Source organism: Triplophysa rosa, linkage group LG23 (assembly GCF_024868665.1).
Source record: "Triplophysa rosa linkage group LG23, Trosa_1v2, whole genome shotgun sequence".
In the NCBI taxonomy this organism is placed as follows: domain Eukaryota; kingdom Metazoa; phylum Chordata; class Actinopteri; order Cypriniformes; family Nemacheilidae; genus Triplophysa; species Triplophysa rosa.
This window is the reverse complement of record NC_079912.1, coordinates 8,865,804-8,886,462: the sequence shown is the minus strand read 5'-3', so window position 1 is coordinate 8,886,462 and position 20,659 is coordinate 8,865,804. Positions and strand designations below refer to the sequence as shown.

Genomic DNA, 20,659 nt, shown 5'->3' with positions numbered 1-20,659 from the left:
GTGTACAATTTTAGTTATTTAGAAAACAGTAATCCTTAAAATTTTTGTTACATAATAGTGTATACTTTGTTTCATATTTATCTTATACTTAGTTTTGTATAATTTAATTTTGCAGTCTATAAAGTTGGTCAGATTTAATTTCCTTGCAAGTTTTATACTGATATAGACCATTTCGCAAGATGTTAACAACACTGGTCCAAAAGCACGCGTTTCAGATTTTTTAAATTTCACGTATATAATTAATTCTTTAATATATTTGTTTAACATTTTGTATTTTGTATTTTGTTCATTGTTGTAGTTTTTAAAAAAGGATGTTGTTTACATCCTGCAAAATGGTCTATAACTGTGTGTGTGACAGATAAAATCTTAAATCTAATAATGCCTTAATGTATATTCTAGAAAGCACATCCGAGACTGAGCTTCCAGCGAGCGAGGAGATGGATCTCACAAGCTCCGACTTTGAGAAGCCCGAAGCATCTGATGCTGAGAAACCCTCACCAGCTAAACCGACAGAGGCAGCCATAGCAGAGATGATCCCTCACAAAGAGACAGAAGAACCACCAGCCCATGAGCCCTCGAAGCACAATGACCCAGAAAAAGACGACAGCAATTCCCATAGCAATAAGACTCTCAACTTAACCTTCACCTCCAAACCGGTGGACCTAAAGTTCAGCGACAGCGAGCAGTCACAGTCCTCCCCCGAAGTAGAAGCTGAAGCATCCGACAAAGCGGCACCTCAGGAGGAGTCCAAATTCACATGCAAAAGCTGCAAAAAGAGCTTCCGCTACGCCGCCACCCTGACCAGACACGAGAAAGTTCACCAGCTAGACGTAGTGGCAGACTCGACCAACGTACCTCCAAAAGCAGACGATCCAACCGTGCCTTGTGAAACGAAGACGGACGGTGCAGAGGAGGTGGTGGAAAAGTGTTCGAAAAAGGACACGGCTGAGGTGGAAGGAACGGAGAGCGGATCTGAGGAGGACAATGATGAGAAAAGTGATGAAGAGGGAGCCACAACTGAACCAAAGAGCATCGAGGGAGAGGAACCTGGGAGCAAGCCGGACAAGAGGAAGAAGGTGTGCAGTATATGTAACAAGCGTTTCTGGAGCCTTCAAGACCTCACCAGACACATGCGCTCTCACACAGGTAATGACCAGTACTGAAAACAGACTCCAGCATGTACCTTGAACTGTACTAAAAGTGAGATGTTTTTGTTCATCCAGGTGAGAGGCCCTACAAGTGCCCGACATGTGAGCGCACCTTCACCCTCAAGCACAGTCTGGTCCGGCACCAGCGGATCCATCTGAAGCCGCGTGGGGCGGACGCCGACGGGTCGATGTGTGGTGTCACAGGTGCAGCGGATGAAGAAGGTTTCAGCGGGCGCTCGGCCAGTGAAAGCGAATGCACGCCCACCAGCACCAATCCACCCTCTGAAACCGAAAGCGAGGTCACGGAGACTGCGAAGGGCAACAAGGCCGCACAGGACAGAGGGGAGGATTGCGTGGGCATTGACAAGGTTGTGGGAAACGAAGAGGAGTCGGGACCTTCCCCAGCAACAGAACCACCCAAAGAACCTCCGACAGAAGACCAAGCCTCCGATTCACCCGACGCATCTGACGTTGAGCCGGCGTTCCTCAATGGTTTACTGGAGATCCACAGCAAGCCTACTACTGAGCACATTTTGGCCGTGGAGTGAAGAGAGACGTTCTCGGATCTTTGTGCTGAAACGTGCTGCAACACGAAGCAGTGCCATATAACAAAAGTACATTTTCCAAGTGCCTTTCTACTTTTTTGCTATATCTTTATCAGCATTTATCTCGATCGAAAGTTGATTTTTATAGTATTTTACATCTTTTTGAATCCTGAGAGAACTACTTTAAGCAATATATGAACAAATTCGTATCGTATTGTACAGATGAGCGACAGCAAAAACTCTCCGATAAGAAGCGAGAGGATGTTTTTCTACTGAGAGGCTTGCATCCGAGCGCGAAACTGGAATATTGTGCATCAAAGGGCTTTTCTGTTTCTTTTTGTGTGTGTGTAATTCCTTCTTTAAAGCTTCCCAAGTTGTTTTATCGCAATGAGCTGCGTTGTTCGAGGTGCTGTCTTGTACATTTTTTTCAGCCAAGCAATCTGATGGTCATCCATGGGAAGGTGTTCGTGGAGTTATATGGGCAATGTTTGCCCCAAACCAGCTGTGTTGTCGGTGACACCTTCCGTTAGCGTTGGCAAAAGGAGGATTTTTATCAAGGGAATGCAGTATTTCTAACACAGGGGCTCGTGAATTGCTGTCCCTCAAGCTCAAAAAGCAAACGCAAGGAAATACAGAAAGCCCAGGTGTACGAAAGCTGATGTACTTGACTAAAATGAAATGTGTACCAGGGATGAAGTCTTCCAAAACATCACATTTTTAAAGCCTTACTTCTCGTCTGAGCTTCGGGCGGACGTCTCACTTTCCGCCGGGCTCGTGAACTAGAATTCATGGTGTACTTGAACACTGTCGCCCTGCTGCCTCGTGTCAGGATGTATTCCTCCCACGTCAATCACACCTTTTGTAGTGTTGCTTATCTCTCTCAGTTCTATGAACTTGTGAAGAAACCTCAGAAACAAAGCAAACCTCAAAGAGCATCTTTAGATACAAGCGGCCATCTGCCGAACAGAGGATTTCTTTAACAGGAGAGAGAGGGAGAGAGAGCTTGCCTGACCGGACGTCCTCTAAACATCAGACCCTGTTCACCCCCTAGTGGTGAGATCTGGCATCTCCGCTCGGGCACCAGACTGATAGTATTGGATGGACTTGAATGCAATCGGTGTATTCCAGGACTCCCGCTTCTCCCGATGCCTTTTCCTGGGTCAGCGCGAGCGTGTTTTGTGTTGGTGGCGTGCAAGCGGTCGGTTACTCACAGACTGTTTTTAATGTATTTATTGTGACCCAGAGGTGGGTGAAGTAGTAAATGTGGAGAAGCCATGTATTAACACGATTATGCTGCATAAGAAATGAATTCTTAGCATCCCAGCTTTGATTTTGGGTCTTGGATAACAATAATCACTTTTGACCGGAAAGCTTTATGTAGACTGTATGCATTTTATAGAATGTGTGGTCTGTTTCTGTTATCATTATTGTTGTTATTATGATTGATGATTTCAGTTTGAGAGATACAAGTTGTTTTCATTGATATATTCTTTGCGTATAAACTGTGAATTTACTGTGTTATTCTGCTATGGGTGAATCTGTAGGGTAGTTTTGCATGATAACCTTTTTATGTTCATTTATAGATTTTTTTTGCCGTTATCGCCCCACCTGTCGCTCTCACTCTCAGGGTATCAACGTTAAGGCTTTCTCATTTCGCAAAAATCTTTCTGTTCACCTTTGATTTTTGAATACGTCGATCCATCAATCACTACTTTAAGCACTTGACTGTGAAATCAAATGAACAGGGTGGAGTTATCGAATCCACATTGCTCTCACGAATTTTTTTACAAGACTTTTATTTCTGTCCTCCCTGAGAAATGGAGATCTGTCGCTGTTTGACGGGCTGACTGACGTAAAGGGAGCTTCGTGTCGCTGCTACATCCCCAAAAATAATTCTACTGGACTTGAATGAATCAAAACCAGAACATTTTTGGTACACTACTCTTGTTCTTTGAATAAGTGCTTCAGAATCAGAAATGTAATCTGTTCTGTATCAAAACTATTCAAGCAATAAAGATATAAACAAAGAAAGATGCTTGCTGTATGTAGGGTCAAAGTATTAAATATTGGTAATATAATTCAGCACCACGGGTATTTTAGTGTACTAAAATTAAAACTTTGAAAACGTGTCTGTTTATTAAATAAGTAATCAAATATTGACCTAAAAATTATTGAAAAAACGTAACTAAAGGAAACATTGAAATGTTGCCTGAAAAACAAAATGAAACAAGTTTAAAGCAGTACAATTTTAATAAAATAAAACTAATATAAAAATTAATTCATCTTATATAGCAAAAAGAAACAAAAAAAGCATAAAATGAAAAAAGCATATACCAAAATTGCTAACACTAACTAAGAGTAACATAAAAACTAAACATCTAAAAATAAAAGTAATATTAAATATTAATAAAACTGAATAAATCTAAAACCAAAACTATAATAAAGTTTTGCCTTAAAGAATCACAATGGTAACAAACTCTCTTTGCCTCACTACACAGAATTTTGAGTGTCATTTATTGGCAAAAAATAAAGAAAAAAATTAACACAATTTTAAGTTTGACTGATGCATTATTGATTTGTTACGAGCGGCGTCTTGTATTGCCTTCTCATAAGGGCAGTAAATGGCTTTCCCGCTCCTTCACAACTCCTTCCTGGTGGAACATTCTTCCTAACTCGGTCCGGTCAACCACATCTCTCACAACATTCAAAAAACTACTTAAAACCCATCTCTTCTGTGAATACTTGACAGACAAATGAGAAGAGAAAAAAAACACTAACCCTCTTTCTCTCAACAGGTATTGTTCTGGCTTTTGTTGAAACTAGTAACTTGGTATTAGCGCCATATTGTATTATTGCTCCTGTATGACATATCGCTTATCGCTCCCTGAACTCTCTGTAAGTCGCTTTGGATAAAAGCGTCTGCTAAATAACAATGTAAATGTTAAAAAACACTTCAAAAGACTGTTTCAGCGGCAACAACATATGTGGCCCAAACTTAACTTCCAGTAGAACGGCACAAAGAATCAATAACTGTTGAGTAGTTTAATTTAATTTAATGGAGTTCAATAAAATTTTAAAGGGGTCATATGGTGCGAAAACGTGTTCTTCTGTGTCTTTGTTGTGTTATAAGTTGCCCATACATGTTTTTGACACGTAAAATTGAAAAAATGTAAGTGTCGGAACAAAAGATGCATTCTATCTAAAAGCGAATGCTCACCCAGACCGTCCTGAAACACCTCGTGTAACCACACCCTAAAATCTACGTCAGTTCGTGGTATGATTCGACTAAGACCGCCCAAATGTATACTCAAGTAAAGTGGGCGTACCTGTCAGTACAATTGCTTTGGAACCTGACGTTCCAAATATGGTAAGAGGCGTCACATTTCCATCACACGCTTGTAGTATTCGACCAATCACTACGCACTGGTTAACTGGCCAATCATAGCACACCTCGCTTTTCAGAGCGATGAGCTTTGTAAAAAATCTGCGTGTTTCAGAGAGGCGGGGCAAAGAGGAGATACAAACATGCACGGTATGTGGAAAATACAGCTTTAATCGTGTATACACATTGCATTACATCTAAAACAAACGATCATATTCGTTTTAGCCGTGTCATATGAACCCTTTAAAATAAATGAATATAAAATAAATTGTAATATTACAACCAAACACAGACTGGAAGTTAAGTTCGTGCCAGGCGTGTGCGTCTGATGAAAGTGTATATACAGTAGATATTGTATATACTATTATCATGAATACTTTTGGCTACAATAATCGTGGAGTGAAAATCTGACGCATACGAGAAAAAAATATTTGTTGTTAAATACATTTATGTAATATATCTGAACTTAAGAGATGGTGGTGACAGATTTCCGTGGCTTTAGTAGGCCATGATGCACAATTTTATTTATAGATCAGCAGAATGCGTTTAAACTTTGGCACATTATATGTGGATAAAAGTAAAAAAATCTGTAAAATATTAAACAACACAAAATGAGCAGATCTATTTTTGAAATCTACAAAGCTTTTCACCAAATTCTGTGCTGAATGTTGTCATACCAGATGTATATGACTAGCTGAACATACGTTTTTATGAATATATAAATGTCCACTTTATGTCCCAAAATGCTTCAAAAATCATCATTCATCATAAAAGCAATGAATCAAGTAAATACTTAATAAATATTACACATTTATAACAAATTTCATTGGTTCTTGTGTCTCATGACATCATACAGCCAGTCACAAGACACACAAGAACCAATGACATTGAAGCTGCCAGTGCAGCCATATTTGAATTCCCTTTGGATTCAGTTTTGCTAAACACTCTCATAAACAACTAATTTCTCATCAGAAGACATTTGTTACCTCACTAGACTAATTTGAATTACTTTAATTATGGATTTTATAAACTTTGTGTTCAGCTAAAGAAAGTCATGTATGTGAGATGGCATCAAGGCAAGTAAATCATGAGAGAATTCCTTTGAATTGATAAATACTACAAGGAAGTGATATTAAAGTTTTCCTATCATATCCTGCCAGACACCTGAAAAGGTTTGAGGTGAAATTCTCCTCATTGGAGATTAGTTATTAGCGTCTTGCTATGTTTGTAGTCTTCATAGATGAACACTGGTGCCCAGAATATTTGACAAAATCAAACCTTTGTTTTCATCCACATCATTCATTTTTAACCTGGATGTCATTGAGAGTTAATGATGATGCTGGACTGGATGGAGCTGAAGACAGCGTTACAGCCTTCACATCATCCATTAAATCCTCAGATTTCACTTGACATTCTGCAAGAACATACTGGTGTAGTTACATTTCGAGAAGCAGCAGTCACTAAATCAATCTTAACTTAATATTGTATAAAACAATAGATGCACGTATGTACAGACATTATGTTTAATGTTTTATTAGACAGTTTGTGATGATCATAACATTTAAGTTAATGAAAAGAAATATAAATACCAACATTTAAATATACATTATTTGTTATATTTTTGGAAGGTTGTTATACATTATGAATACACCTTTTAGTTTTTTGGTTACAGAAGAATGAAGTATTTCATGTAAAACTTACAGTTAACAGACTGTACTGTAAATGTTTTTGCCATTTATAGAGTTCAGTTCTAATCAGTTTTTGTGGTAATTGACAACCGATAATGCAATTAAAAAAGGAAAAATATATATATTAAGCTACATCTGAATAGTTCCAGAAAACAGACAATTGAAAAACAAATATCTGTGCCTCTGAAGGGGAATGAATTTACTCTTTGTGCTTGCACAACCAGGAAAACAACAACGACAGTATACAGGTACACATTGTATTTTCTGTGTGTAAAAACATGATTCCAGTATTTATTTCCAATAGAAAATATAGGAAAGCTGTTTTGGAGTAAAGTGTTTGATCATACTGTTTATATCACATTAAATACTTTTCATTGTGTCTCTATGTAGCATCCAAACCCAAACAAATCTGCAGCACATAGTTTCCATACTTTAGTATAGGTGTGTGATTAGATCACCAAGTTGAAAAATCTAATACTTTCAGACCTAGAACAATAATAGCATTTATTAGATTAAAAACACATTTCTTGGCATAAGCTGAAGTTTGTGCATGAGCTCAATGATGAAACATTTCAAGCTGAACCCTTCATCGGTTTTGAAGGAGAAGCTGCTGGCTAATCTCCTTCACCTATTCAAGATGTAAAAAAGACACCTTTCAATTATTTTTGAACATCTGGGCCCATATTCATGAAAAATCTTATCGCAAAGAGTTGCTCCTAGTCACAAAATTCTAAGAAAATTCTTAGAAATGTGGGTGTTTCCCCTTAGAATTACAGAAAAGACCCCAGTAAAGAAGAAAGTAATTCATAAAGCATCTTAACCCTTAAAAGAGCTCTTAAGGTCCAAAATTTTAGGAGTAGCGAGGAGGACTTTTAAGAGACTTAAGAGCTTCTTTAGCAGCAGAGAAAATGGACGAAACACGAAAAGTGAGAAGAAATGTGTTGCAATGCATTACAATTTCCACATTACTTTTAAGGTTTATCAGATTTTGTGTGTGTGTGTGTGTTCAACTTTTGATTATCTTGGTTTTGGTTTTCTTCTATAGCTGCTTTGATGCAATGCAAATTGTAAAAGCGCTATAAAATAAAATGACATTGAATTGAATGACAGTGAGTTAATAAGACACAACACATTAGATGTTTGTGACCGATCCTATTAGAGACACGCTAACATCTCCAAAACAGCGCAGAAATGCCATTGCGCCAGAAATAGAAGAAATCACTACATGAACATATTTAGCAACTGGAGAAATGCAGCTCTGCAGCAGAGATGATTTGGTTCTGTCACAATCTTCTATAGTGATCACACAAACAGTTACAGCACTTACAGAGACTTATTGTGTCACTGTTCATTTTCTATCAAATACGTTGACATTAACAGCATGGTAAATAAAAAAATAAAGAATATATGTGTGTGTCTGTGTGTGTGCGTGAGTGAGTACGGTAAAACAGAAAAAAATGACGTGCAATTTCAAACTAATGACCCTATACTTAAAAGCGCTCTTCTTCCTTCTTGGCCAACCAACCAATCACAGTCTTCAAAAGACATAGCAACGGGGTCAGCCCCGCCTCCTCACTAAGATAAAAGTTTTTGTCTTTTCCTTGCTCAGAGTTGCTCTCAGATTGATCCTGAATCACTTTTACGCTAAGACTCCTACGTAGAAGTTTTTAAGATAAATTAAGAGTTTTCTTAGAGGATTCTTAGAAGCTTTAAGAATACGGGCCCTGCTCTTTAAAATAATGTAAACAATACTTACCATATTCCTCACCAGAGTCCGGTTCCTGTTTAACTTTAACGGCCGTGCTGGATGAGCCATCGACACCAACAGTGACCTTCACAACTCCTTTTGATATGGATAAATCCTTCCCCTCTGAAAACAGATCGGTAAGTTAGCAAGCTTCTAATGTAAGAACTATTTGCAATGTTACAGGCAAGCTGTACATTTTGCCTCTCTATCGCCATCTGTTTAAGACATAAAATTGCAGGTTACATAATGTATTAGATTTAAATTATAGTTTAAATTATAAATCCTTATTATTATCTTATCCTTGTGAATCGGGGTAACATAAGTAAGTTTTGAAAACTTTTATTTGCGTTTAATTTTAACCCCAAAATTTGACATATTGCTCCTTTAAAGGAACCAAAAACGTCTTCACCCAAAAAACAAAAACGTTTATTTTGCAAAAATCCAAAACAAAAACTTTTATTTTTGCTTTCAACCAAAACGAATGTTTATTGTTGCTTTTACCCAAAGATGAAAATGTTTATTTCGCAAAAAAAGTTTTTTTTCCCACCCAAAATAGAACGTTTTAAAAACATTTATTTGTGTTTATTTTTAACGCCAAAATGTTACATATTGCTGCTTTAAAGGAAACTAATAATTGCTTTCACCTATAAACAAAAACGTTTATTTTCACTCAAAACCAAAAATATTTATTTTGCTTTCACCTAAAGACGGAAACATTTATTCAAGATTTTTTTTGCCCAAAAACGAAAATTATTTTACTTTTATCCAAAGAGAATATTTATTTTGCTTTCACTCAAATTTTTTTTATTTGCTTTCACTTAAAAACAAACATGCTTTTCTTTTACCCAAAACAATAAAAATGTTTCAACCAAAAAGAATCTTTATTTTGCTTTCACCCGCATATTATGTTGTCTGTGGTAAAGACTGATGTTTTAATGTGTGCACTAATTGTTGTGTCACTGAGGAAGAGCTGTGTTTAGAAAACGTTTTGCACTTTTCACTTGTTTTTTATGGCCTCTGATGAAGCATTGAATAAAATATTCTTTGAGGTGTATGCCCTGCATATAACCGTGTGCGGAGTTTTAGTTTTTCTTTTTGGCTATACGCACCGGATCAACTGTGTTTTTATGATATTGGACATTTGGCGCTGCTTCTCTTTTGCTTTCACCCAAAAATAAAACCTTTATTTTGCCTTCACTTGAAAACGAAACATTTTTTTTCACTCAAAAACGAAACATCATAATCGCGTAAATGATGACAAGCAAGTAAATGATGCGTCTTGCGTGTAACTAGAGACGTACCTGCATGCATCACACGCAGGTGTTTTTTCATTGATGACGAATGTGCGAAGAACTTCAGACATATGGGGCACTGGTAAGGCTTCTCTCCCGTGTGGCTTCTCAGATGCACGGACAGATGTGCAAACTGTCTGTAACTCTTCTTGCACTGTGGGCACTGGTAGGGTTTCTCTCCGGTGTGAACCCGCTGATGAACTGCCAGATCTTTAGCTTGGCCGAAGCTCTTCCCGCATTCGGGGCACTCGAACCTGGGTTTGTTCTCTTTGGTGTGAGTACGCAGGTGGACCTTGAGATGTCCCCCCTGACTGAAGATCTTGTTACAAACGGGGCACTCGTGCTTTTCCTCCGTGTGAGTCCTGCGATGGAGAACCAGACTGCTGGGGTGACTGAAGCTTCGCTCACATTGTGAGCATTGAAAGAGTTCGTCGCCCCGGTCGTAATGATGGCGGCGCTGATGACGCGTGAGATCCGACAGTTTGACGAATCCTCGGTTGCACTCGGAGCATTTGTGAGGTCTCTCTCCTTCGTGAACGTAGCGTACGTGTTTCCGGAGGCCTGCTGCTTGAGTAAATGTCTTCAAACACTGACTGCAGGTGTGAGAGACCCCTGGAGAAGAGGATTTAGGTTAAAATATATTTGACGTTTCTTTTCAGAAAACCTGAACCCTGAAGCTTCTTACCTGAATGGAAAGCATCTTGATGCTTCTTCAGACTCGCTTCAGAGATGAATGTTTCATCACACATTGAACACTGGATGGGGTTGTCACCTGGATGTCCACTTTGGTGGGCTAACAGGTTTCTCCTCCAGCGAAAACTCAAACCGCACTGAGAGCACTTGTAAGGTCTCTCTCCTGTGTGTATTCGCTGGTGGATTTTAAACATACAATGCTGACTGAATCTCTTTCCACAATGAGCGCATTCAAACGGCTTCTCTTGAAAGTCAACTCTCTGACTGTCTGTTGATTCCAGCTTTTTACTCGGTTTCTTAGCGGAGCCTTCTGGAAAATAAAAAAGCACTTTTTTTTTAATAATAGAGGTAAATGTACCATGAAAACATATTCGAGTTTTCATAATCCAATGTTCTGTACAGTACACATGAATGCTACTAACAATGTTCAACTTTTTGCGACTTTCAAAGTTGGCATAAGAGGAAAAAAAAGTACAAATATTTTGCGTCAAACTCACTTTCATGGGTTCGCATGTGAGCACGCAGGAAACTGGGACGGCCGAAGCCCTTAAAGCATACAGGGCAGTTGTGCGGCCTCACTCCAGTGTGAATTTCCAGATGTTTCTTCAGGTCTCCGGGGGTATAAAAGCTTTTACTGCACACGAAGCACAAAAAAGACCTCTCTCCTGTGTGAGTCTTAATATGTACAACCAGAGCCGATCGCTGGCGGAAGGTTTTGTTACAGGTGGGGCAGTTGTAAGGCCTTTCACCTGTGTGAATTCTCTCATGTTGTAACAAACCCTGACGACGACCAAACCGCCTCCCGCAGTAAGAGCAGGAAAAACACTTGCCTTCTGTGTCGGCATGCTGATCTGGTGAAGAAACACAATATGTTATATGGACAATATGGACAATACCAACTGTAAATAATGATTTCAACAAAAAATAGCTAATCCAATTTTATGTGATGCGATATACTGTATACAGTACATAGTTTAAAATGATCTAATAATGTCAAATCAGTGTTGGGTGTAACTAGTTACTAAGTAATTAGTTACTGTAATTTAATTACTTTTCCCTTGAAAAATAAAGTAAGGGATTACTCTTATTTTTTCTGTAATTTAATTAGAGTTACTTTTGATGTAATTAAACTAAATACTTTGTGTAATATGTGTGTGTGCAGAAGAGGAATTGACATCAAAATTCAAAGTCTAACTTTAAAATCTGTGCTTTAATGTATAATTCTCACATTTGTAATTAATAAGAGTACTTTATGTAGTTTTATATTATTTATTTGAATGAATTAAAAGAGCCGTTTCATGTCTATCCTTGAATCACTTAACTCATCTAGGTTGATGTAGGATATAGAAAGTAATTAGTAATAAGTAATTAAATACTTTTTGAAGAGAGTAACTTGTACAGTAATCTAATTACATTATCGAATGTGTAATTAGTAACTAGAAATTAATTACTTAATTACGTTTACTTGAGGTATTGTTGCAGTACAAAGGAATAATGTAGTTGTGTTTACAAGATATATAAACACAAACTTTGCATAATTAAGTGCATACTGATTTTGTATTTATAAACACAGACACATGCATTGTATATATTTAAAAAATATAAAAATTTATTTATAATTGAAATCGTATTTCCTAAATATATACATGTATGTGTACGTAAATGTGTTCGTAAATACAAAATAATTATGACACATTATGTAAACACAAACTTTTATTCTGAATGCGATTCATCACGATTAATTGTTGAACAGCCCTACCCAAAGTTTAGCACTGTTACATTTAAAGTATACTTACTAGTATACTTTGATCAACTAAAAAGCGGGCCAATTTAGTCCCGAGTAGTATTGAAACTGACACTTACGAGTGAACATACAGTAAATATACCTAATAAAATGTATTCATTTTTGTAAGGGGTGGCAGCTTCTCTCTTACCTGGATGAAATATGAGTTGATGTTTTTTCAGGGATATCAAGAGAGAGAAGGTTTTGTTGCATATGGAACAGTAGTATGGCTTCTGACGACCTGTCGTTTCTGAACTGGAACTCTGATCAGCGTTGTGGTCTTCATCATTGAGATTCAACGACTGTGTGAATGTGCTTTCAGTCTCTGAAGGGTGTGATTGATCACTGGACGGCTCTTCTGTAGAAAGATATCAGAGAAGTGTTATATTAAGAAAGAAAACCTAACACGAGTTTCCTAATTTGATTATTCAGTTTCATGTCTTACTGTCTTCAGAAGCTCCAGGGCTTTCAGAAAGCATCGCTGATGAAGCAGGTCCACCATCATCCAGTTCACCCCGATCCTCCTCATCCTCAAGATGAAACCCATCAGCCCCGCTCACATCATCATCTTCCCGAAGCTTGTTCAGATGAGACTGCATGTGCGCCTGCAAGCTACTCGGACGAGGGAAACTTTTGGAGCACAAGGGACAACTGTGTGGTCTCACGCCTGTATGAGTTCCCATGTGCGTCTTCAGATCACCCGAACCGTAAAACCGTCTGAAGCACACAAAGCATTCAAAAGGCTTCTCTCCGGTGTGAATTTTCCTATGCACGATTAAAACTGAACGTTGTCTGAAGCTTTTGTTGCACACGGTGCAGCGGAACGGTCTCTCTCCTGTGTGAATCCGCTTGTGTTGCTCCATGTCTTGATGCCGTCCAAATATTTTTCCACAGTATGGACAGGTAAAGCGGTTGCGTTCGGCAACGCTCAAATGCTCTGTTTAATAAAACCATAAATAGGAATTTTATGGATGATAGACATTTAGAAAATGCTATTTGTTGCAGCCACTATGTTGGAACAGTAGAGGGCGCTGTCAAGAAACTTCACAGAAAACTACAAGACCGCACATCAAGTGTGTCATCTGGAACAGGAACTCAGTTACATAGTTTCATTTCAATAAACAGAAACAATGAAATACCATCTTTGGCATCTTTACGCTGATACGTGTGACCAAAACCGACTACAATGTTTCAAGTATCAAAACAGTTGAATGAAGGTGTGTCCCAAAGTTTGTAAGTTGAGAAGTAATATTGATCTTACCTGGATGAGCGACACGTTGATGCTTTATCAGAGAGAACGAGAGAGAAAACGTCCTGTCACAGAGCGCGCAGCGGTACGGTCTCTCCTCCGTATGATGTGTAACGTGATGTTTCTTAAGGTTTACTGCTTGACTGAAATGTTTTCCACACTGGGAGCAATGGTAGGGCTTCTCTCCGGTGTGAACACGCAAATGGATACGAAGCTTTGCTTGTTTGTGAAATCTCTTTCCACAGTGAATGCACTGGTGTGGTTTATCTTCATCGTCAACCTGCTGCTGAGCTGTAAGATCTTCCTCTTGAACAGGGCGCGTTGCTTCGATACCTAAAAGATGAAATGAAACAGTGTTACAAAGCCTTGAAAGATACATACTCGGTCTAACCTGCTGCGATCTGTAATATTTGCCTCTCTATTGCCATCTCTGTTTGAAACATAAACTTACAGGTATGTTATCTGCAGGTTAGTTTACAAACCTCTCTTTACGTGGGTTGAAGTCCAATGATATCAAATCATCATTTCACGTGAAAAAAAAAAAGTACCGGACACCTCAAATAATAAATCATTATAAGCTTGCCGTTGTAAATTGGGGGAGATAAGTAGGCAATTATTAACATTGATTTTTTATGTATTCTTGACCGGTTTAGTTTTTTTAAGATTTTAAAAATAATAAATAAACCAAGGGAAAAAATAGATTGCAGTTCTAAAACATGTTATGAAAGGATTTAAATTGACAGAAATTGGATCAAATAGCAACAAGTAGTTTGGCTGCACACAATAAATGTGAAAGTGCTATGGGATGTAACACAACCATTTTTAGATCATTATTAATGAATAGATCTTTCTTTTAAAGGGGTCATATGGCGCGAACACATGTTTTTCTGTCTTTGGTGTGTTATAAGTTGCCCATGTATGTATTATGTATTAGTAAAAATTAAAGTGTGGGAGTGTGGGAACAAAAGATGCATTCTATCTAAAAGCGAATGCTCACCCAGACCTGCCTGAAACACCTCGTGTAACCACACCCCCACAAATCTACGTCAGTTCGTGGTATGAGTTGACTAAGACCGCCCAAATGTATACACAAGTAAGGTGGCCGTACCTGTCAGTACAATTGCTTTGGAACCTGATGTTCCAAATATGGTAAGAGGCGTTTCATTTCCGTCACACGCTCGCAGTATTCGACCAATCACTACGCACTGGTTAACTGGCCAATCATAGCACACCTCGCTTTTCAGAGCGATGAGCTTTGTAAAAAATCTGCACATTTCAGAGAGACGGGGCAAAGAGGAGATACAAACATGCACGGTATGTGGAAAATACAGTGTTTTTGAACCTTAAATCGTGTATACACATTGCATTACATCTAAAACAAACGATATATTCGTTTTAAATGTGTCATATGATCTCTTTAAGCCAATTATTTTTCATGACTGGTCAAAAACACAATGGTAAACAGCATTTTTTAACAATGTGTGCTTTTTTATATATTTTAGGAACATGTCATGAAGGGGTCTTTTACTGTGGGTTCACACCGCCAGCGACTCTATCGCTAGGTGTCGCTAGTCTCTTGCTACGAGGTCGTTAGAAGGCGTTCCTAGCTTTGGTTGCTCTAGTAACATTTATAAACAAACTCTGCAGTAACTGACGAGAGACGGATGACGTGACCTCCGCTGCTTTACTCCTATTGGTAGTCGCTCATCATTTGCATAAAAGTTGAGCAAATCTCAACTGTCGCGTCGCTAGACACGCCCACTTCCTGTCGCCAACGGTCACTGTCGCTCTTGTCACCGGCTCTCCATTGAAATGAATGACATCGCCTCGCTTTGTCGCTGGCGGTGTGAAAGCTAGTTTGTCAAACAATTTTGTAAGTCATTTTCTTATCAATTTATTGGAGCAAATTATGATTTCCCATTTTTACATTTTTTTGTGTAGTCTAGAATAACAATATACACCACTGTTCAAAAGTTTAGAATCACTTATTCATTTTTTATGTATTTCTTATATCTCTGGATTTTATTTATTGATTAATAAAAAACTCATCAAAACAATAATGCGGTGAAAAACAAATCAAAGCTATGTTATATTTTTAAAGTAGCTCAATTTGCCTTGAATTTACAGAATTAGCATTTTATCGGCCAGTTTCAACAGGTCTCACCTTAAGATGCTTTTAAAACGAATTAACTTGACTAAAGTAGTTCCTATCTATGCTGGGCTCTTATTGGCTGTCTTTTCCTCATTATTTAGTCCAAAAACATTTCAAAAACATTTTTACAAAATAAAATGTTAGTTTTCTAATGAAAAAAGTTATGTTTTCACAATTATAGTTTTGTCTTCCAAAAATGATTTCAAATATGCAAAAGCCTTTAGATCAGATGATTTTTATAGAGTAAATATTCTGTCATTTTTAAGGTCCTACTTTGGTTAATGGAGTGTCCAACAACAAGTTTACGTACATACACGACACAAAAACACTTTCATTTTCTAATAATAGGCAGTTATTATTACCGTACTTCTTGACTGACTCTCAAATGATTCGTTCGGCGATTCATCTGTCTAATCCCCTCCTTTCTGTCAGCCTACTCTGATCTGATTGGTCAGATGGTCTAGTCTGCTGTGATTGGTCTACCACGTGCAGTGTTGAAAATGGAACGTAGTCGGGCATTACACGGAGTGGCGCAAATCTGACCCGGAACTGAGATTTGAACGACAGACGACTCGTTGCGATTCAGACGACGCGTGATTCAGAGTCGACTCCTTCTTTTCCAAGCCACTAACTTATTGGTTATTCGTTCACTTTCGGCTTTACAACTTGGCAGACTGCTTACATTCACACACAGCAACATTACACACTGCATGAAATGTAATTTTAAGGACATTGTAATATTTACTCTTTAAGATCACAAAATACTTTTCAGTCAAGTGATCCTAAACTTTTAAATGGTGGTGTAAGGTGTAAGTAGTAATGATGGTACATTAAATACGGTGGTGGTTAGTACATTTTTGTAAGAACTACACCTTTATTAACTCACCTTTATCAACAGAGATAGGAAAATCCTCAGTCACCGCACATGGAGATGGAGATCCCTCGACCATTGCTTCTTGACACTGGGCTTTGTTTTGACAATTCACATCATCGCTGGTAGTGTTGTCTACAGGGTCTGGAGAAGGTGATTCGCTATCGTCCCCAGTCGTCTCAGTTTGCTCTTGTTTGTGTTGTAGATCTTCTGAGGCCGCAGAACTGCAAGGCCTCTCAACGTTAAGATCATCCGAATGGTTCAAGTCGTCCGATTCAGCAAATGTGTGCTCAGGAGATTCAAGCGTTGACAGATGAGCATAACTGTTGACACAGTCCGGGCAGCGATGAGAAATCTCTCCTGTGTGAGTCAGCTCATGTTCCTCCAATTGGCACGCAAAATTTTTACCGCATTCGACGCAGATTAAACATTTTCCCTCTGTACTGAGGTCTTGACCTGTAAAAAATGAAGTTACTGTATATGGTGACATTACATCATATTTTCATTCTGACCTTAAGTAGGCAAGCGTTACAGTGATTTTACCACAATTAAGAGTCAGACACTCTGTCATCTAAACCGTGGTAAAACCTGTAATGCACTGCATCGCAGACTTATTCGGTGTTTGATGATACTCTGTACCTTGATGAAAAGCACGCACATGTCTTCTCAAAGAAGATAAGAGGGCGAAGTTTTTAACACAGATGGTGCAGTGAAAGGCTTTGGCATCCGCATGGACGATCTGATGAGTCTTGAGGTCTCTCTCCCGGGTGAAAGACTTTCCACAAGTCAAGCATTCGAAAGGTCTCTCGCCTGTGTGAATCCGCACGTGTTCGGATAGATGTTGGATGCGAGAGAAAGTCTTCCCACATTGAGAGCACTGATAAGGCCTCGCTTTGGCAGAACACTGTTTCCTTGTGTGGTCCTCTGCGGTGACGGTTGAAAGAAAAAATGACCAGTTATATATACCAGTTATGTTGGTTTACTGTCATTTCTATAGAACATAAAAAAGAACTGTAATATTGTGAAATTTGTTATTTTTTAAGAATTTATTATTAGTTTTATTAGACTCCACCACTACACCATCCACATATCAGAGTTCAGAATAGTGTAGTGTACAGCTCCTGCACCCTCACCCAGTTCAAATGAAGGATCTGATGGGTGTCGATGAAACCCTCCCTCCATCTCCCCTTTATCAGACTCATGTTCTCCAGTGCTACGCCCAGCCGATGGAAAAACACCCCCATCCTCTGGGTCATTGTATGACTTCATGCTCAGATCCATGTCTTACTGAACACCTAGACAAGAAAACATAGTTATGATTGACAGATTAGATTTTCACAAGCTTTATATTTTTCATCATTACAGACAAAACAAGTATTAAATTTAAAATATGTCATGGTACCGAGTGATTATCTTATTTATGTAACATGGTATTTGCATAGTACTGAATTGATACTTAATAATACCATAGTATTAACATAGTAATATTCTTGATTTCTGTCTGATTATCTTGATTTCTGTCTGATTATCTATCTGTCAAGTGATCTGTATTATATAATGTAATATACTATGATATGATATAATATAACACAATATCACATAATAATAACTGTTGACTTATGTTTTAATGCCTCTAACGTTACATGTCAATAAAAGCAGAGCAGGAGACAGAATAAACCTCATTTAGCTGCAGTTACATGTCAACGCAAAGGCAATGACGTTGCTTTTTCTGTCTGACAGATGACAGGAGAAAAAAAAACACTAGTCACGTCACTATACAGAAAAACACATGCAGAGTTTGTGCAGATAGCCTCACCTTTCCTGTGTCTAATCACAAAATCATCATGCACGTCCACACGGAATAACAAACCGGATACGCTCTGAGTTGTCATCTTTTCAAAATAAAAGTCCAATGTATTGTTGCAATATACTTCAAAAAAAAAATTCCATTGCTAAATTTCCCTTTCAATTATATTCCTATATGTTATATATATTATAAAATATTGTAATTATTAAAAAGTACTATAAGAATAATTTATATAAAGCTCAGATACCCATGTAAAGGTTGTGTGTTTGAATCCCATGCAACACAGATAGTTCAGTACGATGATATGGATAACAGTGTCTGCCGCATGTACGTAAAGGTAATTTTGTGGTGTTTTGCTACTCCCATATTCATAAAAGTTCTGTCACAGTATCATGGTACAGTGATGGTACTAGTAATACATTGGTATTGAATACTGTGTTACTTTTAAGGATTATCACAGTCTTGCCATAGTTCATTTCCAGTGTATTTAATATGTGAGTCAAATACATACTTAAAGGTCATAATTGACTTACCCTCAAATTGTTCCAAAACAGCATAAAAATCTTTGTTCTGTTGAACACGAAAGAAGATATTTCAAAGAATGTGGGAAACTAAACCGGTCTAGGGCAGCATTAACTACCATAGTAGTTTTTTCCCTACTATGGAAGTCTGTAGTGCCTCATATGTGTTTAGTTACAAACATTCTTCCAAATATCTTTCTTGTGTCCAGCAGAACAACGAAATTTACAAAGGTTTGGAACAACTTGAGGGTGAGTAAATGATGACAGAATTTTCATTTTTGGGTAAACTGTCCCTTTAAAGCGATACTTCACCAAAGAATGAAAATTCTGTCATCATTTACTCACCTTTGAGTTGTTCCAAATCTGTATAAATGTCTTTGTTCTGATGAACACAGAGAAAGATATTTGGAAGAATGCTTATAACCAAAAAGAGCTTGCCCTCCATTGACTCCCATAGTAGGAAAATTTACTTGACCATTTTTTTTTGTTATGTTGAACAGAAAAGAAGACATTTTGAAGAATGTAGGACAGAAAACAGTTCTGAGGCCCTTTGACTACCATTGTATTTTTTCCTACTATGGTAGTCGATTGGGGGGTAAATCCTGTCTGGTTATAAGCATTCTTCCAAATATCTTTCTCTGTGTTCAGCAGAACAAAGAAATGTATACAGATTTGGAACAACTCGAAGGCGAGCAAATGATGACAGAATTTTCATTTTTGGGTGAAGTATCCCTTTAAGTTTCATTAGATTTCAGGCTTATACATTGTGCTGCTCACAAGGCTGCGCTGACAACACAAACTATCAATGACTTCTAATTCCCCAATAAATTCTGGTGCTTTGCTTTTATAAACTCTATTAAATGGTAACACTACAACCAATAAACAGCATGTTGTATAATAGTTCTGTATTTGGACCCACCAATAAGTGTTTTAAGTAACAATGTTGAGTTTACAGACAAAAATGTACCTACCTGGGCTGTTTTGACATCTTATTGTAGTTTTGTTTATTTTTTCTACTGGACCGTGCTACTTGTGTAACGGTGTCTAATAACTTAATATTAATACATGTATAGAAAGAGCTAAATAAACGAATAAACACACAGATAATGTAACAGATGTAGTAATAGACAGCCAGGGCACATGGTAGGCAGCAAATGCCTCTAAAAAGTCAACGGTGTCATTCTATATAAGGCTTAGCATGGAACACCCACAATGCATTGCAGCTCTACGTTTGTCACTTTTCTATCCAAATGGATTGTTAAGCAAAACACGTTTAGCTACAGGAAAAAAGAATGTAGTCTTAACACAGCTTTCACTTTACAATTAAATGAATACACATTTTATATACAGACATGTTGTGAAGGGTGTTTCTAGTATTTTGTTTTCCTCTAGGATTTTCTTTGCCTAAACTTTTTTGTTAAGTGTGTAAAAATGGTCAGTGACTCATGTATTTACGGTAAATTAGATCACTTTTCTAATATTCTAATACAGCAAAGCCTAAAGTCATTCATGGAAAAGAATCGCTTAAGTTCACTTTGATTCATTCGCCCATGATTTTGAGCCCACAACGCCATCTCATCTCACCGTCTCGTCTGTGATCGCCGCTTATGTCCGCAGGCAGCTGCCGTACTTTCAGACCAAACCACCAACAACGGGGGAGACCGGCATCGGCTGCGAAATATTCTTACTAATATACTCACCCACACCAAATCTCACTCGCGCAGATTACCTATACGTACTAAAACGCGTTCACTGTCCATTGTATGCCTTTAAAAAGTTTT

General features: G+C 38.0%; 2 protein-coding genes across 7 annotated transcripts in view; one reads left to right on the top strand and one right to left on the bottom strand.

Moving 5' to 3' along the window:
- The window catches only part of rreb1a (ras responsive element binding protein 1a), a 52,813-nt gene extending 47,717 nt beyond the window's left edge, over nt 1–5,096 (top strand). For all 3 annotated transcript variants that reach the window (XM_057322203.1, XM_057322202.1, XM_057322204.1), the window contains 2 exons: nt 400–1,146; nt 1,224–5,096. In XM_057322203.1, the coding sequence (XP_057178186.1) occupies nt 400–1,146; nt 1,224–1,696 (1,220 nt within the window). In that variant the 3' untranslated portion in view covers nt 1,697–5,096. The remainder of the gene's footprint in view (nt 1–399; nt 1,147–1,223) is intronic.
- A 1,496-nt stretch (nt 5,097–6,592) lies between these two features.
- znf271 (zinc finger protein 271) lies at nt 6,593–19,885 on the bottom strand. Of its 4 annotated transcripts, XM_057322213.1 has the most exons (12): nt 18,367–18,435; nt 17,684–17,845; nt 17,190–17,474; nt 16,566–17,006; nt 13,540–13,860; nt 12,724–13,215; nt 12,430–12,636; nt 10,993–11,346; nt 10,488–10,805; nt 9,812–10,414; nt 8,520–8,633; nt 6,593–7,391 (listed from the first exon to the last, which is right to left on the bottom strand). In XM_057322213.1, the coding sequence occupies exons 2-12, from the start codon at nt 17,829–17,831 to the stop codon at nt 7,378–7,380; spliced, it is 3,297 nt and encodes a 1,098-aa protein (XP_057178196.1). In that variant the 5' UTR covers nt 17,832–17,845; nt 18,367–18,435; the 3' UTR covers nt 6,593–7,377. The 4 variants fall into 4 exon arrangements, with proteins under 4 accessions (XP_057178196.1, XP_057178193.1, XP_057178192.1 ...); XM_057322210.1 differs by lacking the exon at nt 18,367–18,435 and adding an exon at nt 19,850–19,885 and having other exon boundaries at nt 6,593–8,633; XM_057322209.1 differs by having other exon boundaries at nt 6,593–8,633.
- Nucleotides 19,886–20,659: the final 774 nt, after the last annotated feature.

Coding starts and splice junctions, on each gene's coding strand:
- znf271 (XM_057322210.1), bottom strand. CDS start 17,831: ATGGATCTGAGCATGAAGTCATACAATGACCCAGAGGATGGGGGTGTT. Junction 13,861..16,565: donor TCCTATCTCTGTTGATAAAG/GTGAGTTAATAA, acceptor TTCATCTTTTAG/GTATCGAAGCAACGCGCCCT. Junction 12,637..12,723: donor CCCTGGAGCTTCTGAAGACA/GTAAGACATGAA, acceptor ATCTTTCTACAG/AAGAGCCGTCCAGTGATCAA.